The sequence below is a fragment of the Maudiozyma barnettii genome (genome assembly GCF_903064755.1).
Source record: "Maudiozyma barnettii strain CLIB 1767 genome assembly, contig: KABA2_06, whole genome shotgun sequence".
Lineage (NCBI taxonomy): Eukaryota > Fungi > Ascomycota > Saccharomycetes > Saccharomycetales > Saccharomycetaceae > Maudiozyma > Maudiozyma barnettii.
The window spans coordinates 245,812-258,654 of record NW_024545243.1 but is presented as its reverse complement, the minus strand read 5'-3'; the positions used below and the strand labels follow the sequence as shown (position 1 = coordinate 258,654).

Sequence of the window (12,843 nt, the reverse complement as noted above, 5' to 3'; positions counted from 1 at the left end):
TGAAATGAAAAAAGTGATAAATAGTATAGCAACATTCAAAGAAGTCTATAAGATTTGCAACTTTGTATGAAGCTAAAGTTAGAATTATTGTGCAATAGTAATAATCTTATGAACGACAGGAGTAACTTTGGCTAAATCAATGATCTCGAAGAGAGCATGTGCAGCCACAGGAGAGGGTGGAACAGATAACTCTTTGAATACTTTAAAGGGATCTGGTAGTGTCTTGGTATCCTCAGAGAAAGTTACGGTTTCCTTAGCTCTTCCAATTTTCTTAATAAGGTTAGAAAGATAGTTCAAAACATCAGAAGACATATGTGGCTCATATTCTGTTGGTTTGTATTTCTTTAAGATAGTTTGGATTTGTGTGACATTTAGAGAATGGCAAACTTCGATGACGAAGTTAATGTCATATACACTGGAAATTCTTAATTGTAATAATTTAGAGATTTGTTTTAACAAAGGCAATGGCTCATTTTCAACAACGCCAAGGATGGGATGTGCTTCGCGCCATTCAATAATTTCATTGATATTTTGATCTATTCTTACACCGGTTTTCCAGGAAAGATTATGGAATTTGTTCAATAGGTCATTGAAACAAGTATAATCAATACATGATAAAATGTTGGAGATTATCGTGCTAGCCACTTCTTGAGGAAGGCCACCCGTGTTGATATTCTTGCGAATGTTTTCCAAATAATCAATTATCTTGGTAAGATTCTTGTCACCCTCACCTTGGGTGTCTTGGTTTACGGTTACCGATGGAGATCCGAGGAGAGTTCTGGATAGCATGAACTGGTGGCCTAACACTTGCATAACTCTCTTTAACCAGATATCAAAACAATGAGACAATAAAGTCTTGTATTCGGCTTCTATTTTGTGGATGGCCATAGCTCTGTTGCCGTTTTCATTTTGTTTAATGGAGGTCAGGTTTACGTAAATATGATAAATGTTAGAGACCCAAAACATACCGTAAGATACCAAATCATCCCTTCTAAAAGTTGAATAGACTTCGAATATAGAACTTACATTCTCTTTGACAAAAGAGATGGCATCATTATATTTTCCTATTTTGAAATATGATTCCAGGACAGAATTTGTAATATTGGCTAGGATTGGTGACTTCGAAATTTCGTCATCGTCACGAACAAGATCACCTATGTTCTGTAGAATGATTCTGATTTCCTGGTTGACAATATTCAAATCATTTAGCATCGTACTTAAGTCATGTAATTCGTTAAATCCAATCTTTGGAGAATTGGCGATAGGAGATGCAATTCCTAAGCCAATAACTTCTCTCTTTGGGCTCTTACTCGAAGCGTTCCCCTTAGTTAACACAGTTTTTAAGTTATCGATTTCTTTAGTCATTTGGTTTAATTGTTTATTCAAGTTGGAATTTTCAGTACAAGAACTAGTTTGTTGTTTAAATTGTTTGATTTCTTGCATTAACGTTTCCTTCCAATTGGTGTATCCTGTCACTAAGGATTGGATCTTAATTACTTGAGCGTCTAATTCCTTGTTTTTTATTGCAAGATCTTCATTCGTTTGTTCATAATCAGGGATCGAAGTTAGTAAATCCTTTAAGCCATTCTTTTCATATCCAGTTAGAAGGTTGATTAGTTCACTATCGTGTTTCAATGCAAAATGAACCTTCTCCATTAATGCGGTAAAGGCTCTTTCCATTTTAGTTTGTTCAGAGTTAGTAGAATTGTATTGCTGTTTCAAAATAGTCAACTTATTTTGGGCAAGAGCTTTTCTAATGTGGCACTGTATAGTCAACGTACTTTTCTTCAAACACATGTGATATCTTTGAGTCATTGTTGACCTGATCTTGGTTTGTATTTTTGTAATTGCTTGTTCTTGTCTAATCTGTTCAACCTTTAATTTTGCCAATTTTTGTCTCACTGACGATTGTACCCTTAAGGTACTCTGCAAAACATTAATGTAATAGTGAAATTGTCTACGTCCTCTGAGGGTAGATTGAATCAGGATAGAGGCTCTAGTCTTCAACTCAAAGTCAACAAAATCACGTACTATTTTACCTCTTGCGCAAGCTTGAGAATAATTGATAGATTTTACAGTATTTAAATAATCCCTTCTGCAATTTAATCCTCTAATGTTCTTTTGGATCACTGTACAGACCTTAGCAAGTTTTCTTGTTCTTGCATTTTCTAAACGAGCCAATATTCCTGCTTTGAAGAAAACTTTAGTAGTACCAACTTGGTAATTCATTTCGTCATCTATCAATTCCTTTAGTAAATCTTTGGAAAATGTAATCTTACTTTCATCGTTAACGGATTCATCACTCGTTATTGGAAGCCATTTCTCGATAGAAGAAAGTATATAAAATCTTTCAATAAAATCCATAAAGGTCCATCTGGATGGAAACCCAGCACAAGATATTCTAATTGTCTCCAAAATACCGCATGCTCTTAATTGGGACAGAACTAGTAAATTATCAAAGCCCCATGCATTCTTTTCCGTATTTGGTTTGATACATCTGATATAATGAACGTTTGTTGATTCAATTGTTTTCATTAATTCTACTAAAGAGGCCTTGAACATGGATCCCAATGTTGGTTTCTTCTTTGTATTCCTTCTAAATATAGCACCTGGCATTTTGTCTTCTTCCTGTTTTTGTTCTGCTATTTGTTCTTGTTTTTGTACCAAGTGGTCCAGGATTAACTTTAGTGAATTGTTTGTTGTCTTCTGTAAGACTTCGAATTGACCATCAGACACAGTATCTCTATTTTTTTCTATAAACCCTTCGACATCGTATGTGACATCGTTAGCATAGTGACGAACGACAAATTTTGTTTGACCAAATCGTGGTTTGTTAAAGACCGAATTGGTAGGAGGTTTATCTAAACATTGATACAACTTTTCTGCCCAAGTCTCATCTGAACCAGCAGGTAATCTAGATTCTTCATCTAATAAGGATAAAATGCCGAGTTTGTTTTCAATTAAATCTATGCAAGGTTGGTTATCATTAAAATCAATAAATGACCACTCAATTTTTTCACGAACGTACTCTTCTTGTTCTAATTTGAATACATGCTGATTGAATTCTTGTTGTAGCTTTTCATTAGCATAATTGATACAGAATTGTTCAAAAGAATTCCTTTCGAAATGTTCAAAACCATAAATGTCTAGGACACCGATAAAAGATTTCACAGTCTCATTAACTGATTCACCATTTCCATTTCTTAATGTAATATTGATCCTATGGACAATCATATCAAATAATGCAGAATATATAAATTTAGCCACAGAATCCTTTGTGACGATTGCTTGTGAGTAATTTAAATTTGAGACAATTTTTTCTGAACGTGTATTAATTTGTTTCTTGATAATCCATTTAGCAAAACCTACATTATCGATACCTAGCAACTGACAGGCAATACTCAAATTGGATTCATCTGAGGACAAAGTTGCATCGTTTCTTGTCTTGGTAATTTTGATATTACCAATATGTAATAGAGCGGCCAATATTTGGAATATATCAGTTTGCATCTCAGTCGTTATACCAATTTTCTCTAATGCTTCCTTTGTATTTTGAAAATCTACTTTATCATCGACACCCTTTATAGAATAGTCATTCCCATTAGAACCCTGATTCATATAGTGGAAGTCTTTGACATCAGATAGTTGCCACCTAGTCTTTGTCTCCGAATCAAGACCTGCCATCATTTGATAAAAAATATGATAGTTACGTTCAGATTCTTGTTGGAACACCAATCTTGATCTTTCTAAAAGGTAAGTTCTAATTTTAGCACCTACAATCCTAGATTCTTCACTAAACATAATCTCAAGGTACTTACCGAACCTTGAAGAATTATCATTTCTGGTGGTTTTAGCGTTACCAAATGCCTCAAGGATAGGATTTGTAGCTAAAATCTTCTCCTCAATCTCAGTCATACTAGATTGTTCTCTAGCCAATCCATCATGGGATATCTGAGGTTCGATACATGCAAAATATCTCATTATATATTTTGCAGACACAGTCTTCCCTGCACCAGACTCACCACTGACAACAATAGTTTGATTTTCTCCATCATTGATCATACGTGTATAAGCTTCTCCTGCAATGGCGAAAATATGAGGTTCTAACTGATCCCTATGTTTGGTCCTTGCATATTTCAATATCATCTCTTGTGAATATAATTCGTCAACTTTGTCGAATGGATTAGTTGCAATCAACACAATACCTGAATAAGTATAAATATTTCCTTCCGAATATCGACTCTTAATGGCGTGTAAGACGGCAGGTTCATTTAAATAAGAAAGGGAGGTCAAGTCGTGAGTACTTTCAAGCATCGACGGATTCCTTAATACGGGTAATTCTTCTTGTTGTGGTGGTAGTGATCCATTCTTTATAGTCGATATAGTATCTATACTAGATAATCTTTCCAGATCAGATGGTGATTGTTGGGTTTCTATTTCTATCAACTGCTCTGTTCCTTCCAGTTTTAATTTTAGATGGTATACTCCATCGTTTTGTGACACATTTGTCACTTGGGCAGCTACCCAACCATGATCTTTACTTGGGTACCAACACCTCGTACCTACATCAAACGACATTACTTATAGATAAACTCGTTGGATGTCTATTGAAAAAAGGTCTCTGATCTCTTTATTGTTCTATAGTAACGCTAATAAGAACAAAAATTATCAATAAAATAGATCCCATAAATACTTTGTGCAATGTGTTTAATTTGCCAAAAAATGGTGTGATCAAAACGACTTCTGTTGTGTTTCTCGAAGCTATCATCGACCCACTAAGCACTAAGAACAACGTAAACAATCGTAGTACCTGTAAACAAAAAACAAAAACAAACCGCCTACGCTCGCCTCTTTACGATGATAGATAGTAAGCAAAGACGACAAACAAACAAACAAAAATGGGTTAGCCATACCCTAATTAGGGTGTAACGCATACGAAAAGAAGCGAACAGTCAATAACTTTCAATAAATGTCCCATGTATGTTTCATATATCTGTAACAGGTAGAATGGTATCCTACTTGTAGTAAACTGGATAATAAATCTTAGCTAACGGCAAATACTACTCGACCCATTAAGATATAAATGTTTTTTCATCTGAATCATAAAAATATTAAGCTCAAAATGTGTATTGAACAGGAACAGTACTTATCATAATATCATCAACCGTCTTTATTTCGGTGAATAGGTCATCAAGCTTTTAGAAAACTAGATAAACTCATTAAGGATTAGGTATTTAAATTGCATATAACTCTAGAGGTTACAACAGGTGTCACCAGTTTTAAAAATTAATAAAATCGGAAGGCGAATCCCTGTAAAGAGAAGGTCAAGTGATGGTCTTCTCTTTATTGGTTCATCTTGGTCTTTAAAATAAAGAAACTTATCGTTGTTCCTTTTGCCGCCGAAGTCAAGAGAGGTTCTGATATGTGGTGTGGAGGTGTTAGGGTTTGAAAATATATTGAAAATGCATTACCCAGCCACGTCCCAAACCCTATCACTCCGAACGAACATTGTGTGCTTCCACCCCCGCCTTTATTTTACGTAATCACTGTGATAAATAAAGGAACTTGATTTAAGGTCATCTCTAAAGGAAGAATAAGAACAAACAAAGTTTTAAATGTATGATATCCGTTATAATTTTCCTCTAAAATTTTAGACTGGAACAATATAGTTATACACTCAATTGTTATGAGTAGATTAATACAGCGTATGGAGGATCATCAGAATGATAATATATCCTCTTTGAAGAAAGCGTTTATACGGCCATCGGAAAGTCAATCAAACAGTAATCTTGGTGGCTCGAAAGTTCCAAGGATAGAAATCAATAATAAGTTGTCAGATGTTGCATCTATATCCCGGTTTGAACCAATATCGGCGATTAATATGCAGGAAAGGGAAAGAAGGCATGCACATCATAAAAGAGCAAGGGTAGGAAATCCTGATTATACATCTGCTACTACAGGCACCTTCAGTGATTGTATGTTTGATGTGAGGGATTCAAGCCGAACTATTGGGGGTATCCCAAATAGTAATGGTAGTGGCAATCCAAATGGCTCAAGCTCTCTCGCATCACCATCACCTGGTGATAATGGTAGTGCTAGTGGAGACGTATTGAATAGAGATATTGACATCAGTGACATTTCATTGGGGAATTATGTGTTCAGACATCGTCCAATGGTTATTTCGGGTGAAAATGATAGTACGTTGCCAAATGGTAGACTAGGTTCCTCTTTAAATAAAAAAGTACATAGGCATAACAAGTCGAGGGCTGAAGATAATCCACGATCTGCTTCATTCAATAGTGATAAGAAGAGATTGGTAAACGAGTTTCTAGAGTCGATGGCACCGCCAACGGCCTCCACTACAAAGATGTCCAACATTTTATTCCCATCAAATAATTCGACATCTACGACGAATGCGGTAGGTAAAGGTAACATGAATGAAATTACACCAGTATACTCAAATGACTCTGATAAGTCTCTGCAAAGTCTTCTATATCATGATTTGGAACAATCACCTACTAGAAATGATAATAATTCACCTTCTTCGCAAAGACTCTCACCTGTATCAAAATTATCTTCAGAGACCACAGGAACAGATTCCTCTGATGATAGTGATACTTCGTCGTTTTCAAGTGTTTCATCATTTCAATCATTGACTAATAGGAATGTATCTATCCAGAATACGTCTAGTTTATTACTTGACCATGAAGATGCCGATTATTATCAACATCATATTGCATATGCCTTGAATAATATTGAGACAATCATGAAAGTGAATTTACGTGAAAGTGCAATGAAAAGAGAGAACGATTTCCAGAAAGGTTTGAAAGATTTTGATGCTGTGCATACGGAACTAGAGGCTTTGAAAAACCGTGTCCTTAGACTAAAGGATATTGTCAGTAACAAATATTTAATCGAATTAGAGAGAGATTTTGAGGAATCTGATCCAGCTTCCTATCAATCAAAATTGAAACAATCTGTTGGAGCTAGCGTGGCAGATCTGGAGTCCATAGAGAAAAGAATGAACCATTGCAAGACAAAATTAGAGCAACAGAAGGAAGTAATTAAAAGAATGGATAGTCTGTTGTTTGTCGAGAACTCATTGATATCATCAAGGGAGAGTATGGGTATGTTTACAAAATATAAATATGTCATTTACGACTTTATTACTGTAATTGTAATAATCATTTTAGCAATATTCTTTAACAAGCAATTGAATAAGCCGATTCCTTTACCTCATTCCTTTACAAATACAAATCAAACCATATAGCATTATAAAATTAATAACGACTAATGATATTATATTAAACTCCTTATATAAGACAATTTACATACTTTATTAAATTTAATATAATATATTCAAGTTACATTCGAAAACTTATATTTTTTGCATAGTAACTCGGTATTTAGATAAATATTAGTTTGAAACCGAATTTTAAACACTGTTAACGATACCTGAAAATATAAAAACAAACGGAAATATAGTTTCATTTGCTAAACACATACGTAGAGGAAGTAAAACCAAACCAAACAAGCACATACATTTGCATATCTTCTAAACTAAATGGTCGTTAGTTTAGCCACCTTGAAGATTTCTGATAATATAGCAATACAACTAAGAATATTTGTTAATAGGAAACAAATACTTCAAAACAATGATAAAGTTACAACATTGTTCGAGGCACCATTACTTTCCAACAACTCCATCGTTTCTTTAAAGTCTCTTAACACCGGCATATATCTTTCTAATACAGATATGAATAGTCTGTGTGATGAGATTAAAGAGGAAATTCGTCTTATTCTCTATGATTTGGTATCACCGAACATATCCAAAACCGTTTTACAAAAAATAAGGATTGGCCAAAAGATAGATTTCCAGACTAAAGTTTTGCAACCTATAAGGGATAGCTTAGACCCAACTTCAGACAGCTTCATAAAATCTGGTATACTCTCAATTAGTCGGGTATCAAGGTTTAAGTATATGCTTCATTATGAGTCTAAATGGAAGTTGGATATATTTGTGGAAAACATAGCAAAACTAGCAAGTATACGGCAGTTGTTAATCTTTAAATATTCTTTAGCTATGAATGTTCCCCATAAGAGGCGTATGCTTATAATGGAAAGGTTTAGTTCTCCGCCAAATAGAGCAATAGTTGCCGATAACAGTGATGATGACGTTGATTTGGGAATTGAAGAAAGTACCGAGGACGTTAAACCTGAAATTAAGTTTAGGTATAAACCAGTCAGGAATTTAGGTCCAATCTTAGACATACATATTTTAGAACGTCCAAGACGACACAATTGATGGCGTAACGCAGTTTTCAAATATAATTAATCTGTTGTTTAATTATGTACATACATATATTTATAAATTTGCGGTAATTGGATAAAATACGTTGAATCGTTATTAATTTTGTTATATATTACATAAATTAACTTTTTTATATATCAAAAAGGTCTTTCTGAGTGGTCGTATCTGCAAATGGATTATCTGGTAATGATATATTATCTACAACTTCGTAATTTCCTGTCAATGTGTCATTGTTGACTGCATTATCGCCAAACACATTGGTCGAAGCATCTGCCAATTCGCCGAACTTACCTCTCTTAAGTGTAGTATCATACATCCTGATAATCTTCTCCTGGCCACCTTCTTCAGCTTGGGAAAATGCAAACCCTCTTTGTTTCTTCATTCTTTGTACCTGTCTCACTTTACGAATAGCATCCTGGAAATGTTGGATGTGTGGTCTGTAATCATTGATGTTGTATTTCTGCATTTCTTGAACAAGATGGTATGTTTCTGGTACGTACATTCTTCTATAATATTTCCATGCAAAGTCTCTTAATAGAGCAAATATTGGTAAAACTAATAAAGTCAACCAAAAGACACCCGATCTATAGGTATGTGGAACTACTCCGAAATATTCTCTCGAAATACTTGCGTATGGAAAAATAGAACCATATATTGGGAAGAAAACCAGCCAAAATATAAATGACCCTGGAATTGCTAAAAAGGTGAACTTTGTCCATTGATTAGTGATTAGTGCGGCTTTACCTAGCACAATTAAAATACTTGTGGTATAAATGGAAACACCCCAAGTCCAGTGATCCGCAACTTCACCATGCATGTTCAAGGCAGATCCATATCTGTAAAATAGAATGGTGCCAATAAACACAACGGCAGAATGGTAAAAACCATTGATAATCCAAGACCAAAAAATAGTAACAGAGAAGAATTGGCCCTTTTGACCAAGCTTGTATAATTGAGGGTAACGTTCTAAAAGTCTACTACTAACAAATTGATCAAATACACCCATCACAAATGGAGGTAAGACTGTAAAGAATAAATTATAAAAACTCATAGTCCATGACTCCATTATTGATTGACCTGAAAACCCATTTGCAAAAACATACCAAAATTGTGTCATATAAAGAGCTGTATTTTTGTAAAATGAGTACAAAATAGCCATTGATATTCTTTGATATGACCATGAACCGTGAACAATCAACAATTTTTTCAAGAATTTAAATTGGCCAATAGCAATATCTGCTGAACGAGCAGCTTGCATACCTTCCATACCACTTATACCTACACCAACGTGAGCAGCTTGGATCATGCTAACATCATTTGCACCGTCACCAATTGCGAGTAATAGCGAAGAAGTTTTTCTTTTGACCATCTTCACCACCAATGCTTTCTGTAGGGGGGACACACGACAACAAATGACAGCTTTGCAGAGTTTACCAACATATAGCAGATAATCTTCTAGATCTTGTTCAAGTGCGAAACCCAACGATTTACCATCAATAACAAGAGCCAATGTGTCTCTTTCATGTTCCGATATATCATGCTCATGTAATGCATTGATCTTTTCCATCAAATTATTTCTTGTATCTTCTTTTGTTTCTTCATTGACGATTAATAAGTTCATATCTTCAGCTAATAGACGACAACTCATACCAATATTAATTGCAGTTTCTTGCCTATCACCAGTCAATACCCAAATCTTAATGCCAGCTTGTTGAAGTGTGTGGATTGTATCAGGAACCTCGTCTTGTAGTTTATCCTCAATTGCCGTAGCACCGATCATTGTCAAATCTTTCTCTATCAATTCAGCTGCTGCATCCAGTTTGTCACTTCTATTTTCCATAGTGGTAGCAGCTTCGTCGTATGTTACTTTCCAACTAGTATATTCTTGCTCTGGGATGTCACGGTACGCTAAGCATAATGTTCTTAAACCTTCTGATGCGTAGTCTTCCAAATGTCTAGTGGTCAGTTCAACATACGTATTATTTGGGCCCAGTCTTTCTAATATGACAGTATCAGCACCTTTACATAATAATTTTATTGAACCATCTGGGAACCTGAAAATTGCACTCATCCTCTTTCTAGTAGAATTAAATTCACAAATATTCAGTAATTCGAATTGTTTCTCCTCACCAGAATCTATCAAAACTGTAACAGAATTTGGCTTTCTAATAATGAACTTGTAACCAAGATCAGAAGCCCCTTGAACCAAGGCTCCTTCATCCGGTGAAGCAGCTTGGTATTTAATTTGTCCATTACCAATGTCTTCTGGAATGACCGTATGGCAAATAGCTAACAATGTCAAAAACATATCGATCGTGTGAGCTTCTTCTGCATCATTACCATCATGTAAACGTTTCTTCATATCCTCAAAACTACGATAACCAATTTCAATGCCATCTTCTATGCTTGCTTTTCTATCCTCAGGTATGGTTTCGATATAACAATGACCTGCAATAGAGCATGATTTATATTCCATGATGTTTCTTGTAAGGGTACCAGTTTTGTCACTAAATATATATTCGATTTGTCCAAGTTCTTCAACTAGGGAGGAGGTACGGACGACAGTTGGTGTATCAGTTTCTTCATAGTATAAATCTAAATCTGAACCTATCATGAAGGCTTGGTAATATTTGATTAATTCTACTGTGACAAATAATGAAATAGGGACTAGATTAGAAAACAAAATCCAGAAAGTTAGAAAATCCTTGAAGAAGAGACCAACTTTACTAGTCCCTTCTAGGTACAAATAAGATAAATTTTTTGAGGCACTACTCATAATGACGTTACCAATTGAAGAAATTAAAATTAGCACTATAAGAACACCGAACAATGCGATAATCTGCATATTTATAACCCTCTCCACAGCAGTCCTCTTGATAGGAGTAGCAGTTGCATTACGCATTAGTTTCGTTTCATGGCCAGTGAAAATGACTAGCCCAGTTATCCATGCTGTATTTCTCAAGGTTGCCCCTCTCAAAATCATCTGCTCTGGTGATAGTGGGATTTTTTGGTTACCTAGTTCCATGGTACCTTCGTAGGTATATAAACTTGAGTTTGGTTGTTCAGAGAGAATTTTACCGTTTAGAGATTTTAGTTGTCTAGAGTCAATAAAATTTGATGTTTCTGTTTTCGATTGTTTTATTTTCAAATTGGTTTCACCATCAAGGTTCGCAGTCTCTATGTAACATAGCCCCTCCGGTTCAGATGACGACAGGATAATCAGGTCTGCGGGAATTGCTTCTTCGGAATTTACTTTTATAATATCACCTACTTTAATGTCAATCCATCTTTTTTTAATAAATTCACCATCATTATAAATCTCGACACTTGAATTGTTCAACTCTTTATCTGAAGTGGCTCTCTTGGTATCTTCAATGATTTCTTTCATTGCGGAGACAATTAACACGCACATTAAAGTAAGGATTGTTGTATATCTGTTAGTTGGTGAAACATTTGGAACTTGTTGAATTGCAGAAGTGCATAGAAAGAATAAGTTGGCGTACTTTGAGAACTCCTGAAATAAAAATTTTGGAAGGAAAGTAGCGACATTATACTTGGTTGTTGAAATATGATTATCGCAATAGGAAAATTCACCATTTGATTGTCTGTCATTCATGTTAATAATTCTTGGTTTTGTTGCATCAATGGAATCTGAAATATTTTTCCTGAGAATATATTTATTGAATAAAATTTTGATATTAAATTGATCCCTAGAATTGGTATAACTATCATCAAAGTCTGAAGTAGTCACGGAATTGTAAGTATTGTTCTGGGATACAGATGCAGACTTTCTACCAAACAATCTTGAAAAGAATCCATTTTTATGAGTGCTCGAAAAGTCTGGTTCATGGACATCCAGATGGTTTGTATCCCAATCAACAGTGCGCTGATCGTTAAATGGGTTTTCATCATTTATAATGTTGTCACTTTTGTCAAAATTAATTGTCTCTTCCGGCATAACATGGTCTCGATTGATGTTGGATATACTCTCATCATCTGTGACTCTGAATGGTTTGGTCGTAGGGGCGCTGTTCATAGGTTCGGGACTCACGAAGTCGATGTCAAATAGCGTATCATCCGCCTTCTTTTGAGGATGATTGTCGCTTCCCATGCTTCTAAGTTATATTTAGTTAGCTAGCAGTAATGATAACGTATCTCAAATATGTATTTAAGTGTACTTTGGTACCTTTATGTGATTCTTATTGGTATAAGGCTTTTACACTACTTAATATTTTCACTCTTCATATCAAAATTGTTAAAAATAAAAGGCTGATAATTTTAATCACGACGTTTCTATATGTATTATATAATTTTTTGTGCGCCTAATCAACAGGGCGCATGTGAGACAATGAAGAGGACAATTGGAAACCTAGCCTCATAATCAAAGAGCAACAAGAACAGAATGGTTTATTTAATTAACGTTTTATTATAGAGGTAATATTACTCCATATGCAAATATATGTATATATAAGAATGTATGATTTATATAAAAAAAAGTTCGTGATATACTTATGTTATTGTCTTTGAAGGCG

At 34.8% G+C, this 12,843-nt stretch overlaps 4 protein-coding genes across 4 annotated transcripts; 2 read left to right on the top strand and 2 right to left on the bottom strand.

Moving 5' to 3' along the window:
* Positions 1-84: 84 nt before the first annotated feature.
* On the bottom strand, positions 85-4,578 carry KABA2_06S02794 (uncharacterized protein; the record flags this gene model as incomplete). The annotated part of the gene is made up of 1 exon (XM_041551231.1): positions 85-4,578. The coding sequence occupies one exon, from the start codon at positions 4,576-4,578 to the stop codon at positions 85-87; it is 4,494 nt and encodes a 1,497-aa protein (XP_041407165.1).
* A 1,108-nt stretch (positions 4,579-5,686) lies between these two features.
* Positions 5,687-7,270, top strand: FRT2 (Frt2p; the record flags this gene model as incomplete). Its single annotated transcript, XM_041551230.1, has 1 exon — positions 5,687-7,270. The coding sequence occupies one exon, from the start codon at positions 5,687-5,689 to the stop codon at positions 7,268-7,270; it is 1,584 nt and encodes a 527-aa protein (XP_041407164.1).
* A 294-nt stretch (positions 7,271-7,564) lies between these two features.
* Positions 7,565-8,305, top strand: SAW1 (DNA-binding protein SAW1; the record flags this gene model as incomplete). Its single annotated transcript, XM_041551229.1, has 1 exon — positions 7,565-8,305. One exon carries the CDS (start codon positions 7,565-7,567, stop codon positions 8,303-8,305), a length of 741 nt encoding a protein of 246 aa, XP_041407163.1.
* A 136-nt stretch (positions 8,306-8,441) lies between these two features.
* On the bottom strand, positions 8,442-12,422 carry DRS2 (aminophospholipid-translocating P4-type ATPase DRS2; the record flags this gene model as incomplete). The annotated part of the gene is made up of 1 exon (XM_041551228.1): positions 8,442-12,422. The coding sequence occupies one exon, from the start codon at positions 12,420-12,422 to the stop codon at positions 8,442-8,444; it is 3,981 nt and encodes a 1,326-aa protein (XP_041407162.1).
* Between the last annotated feature and the right edge of the window lie 421 nt (positions 12,423-12,843).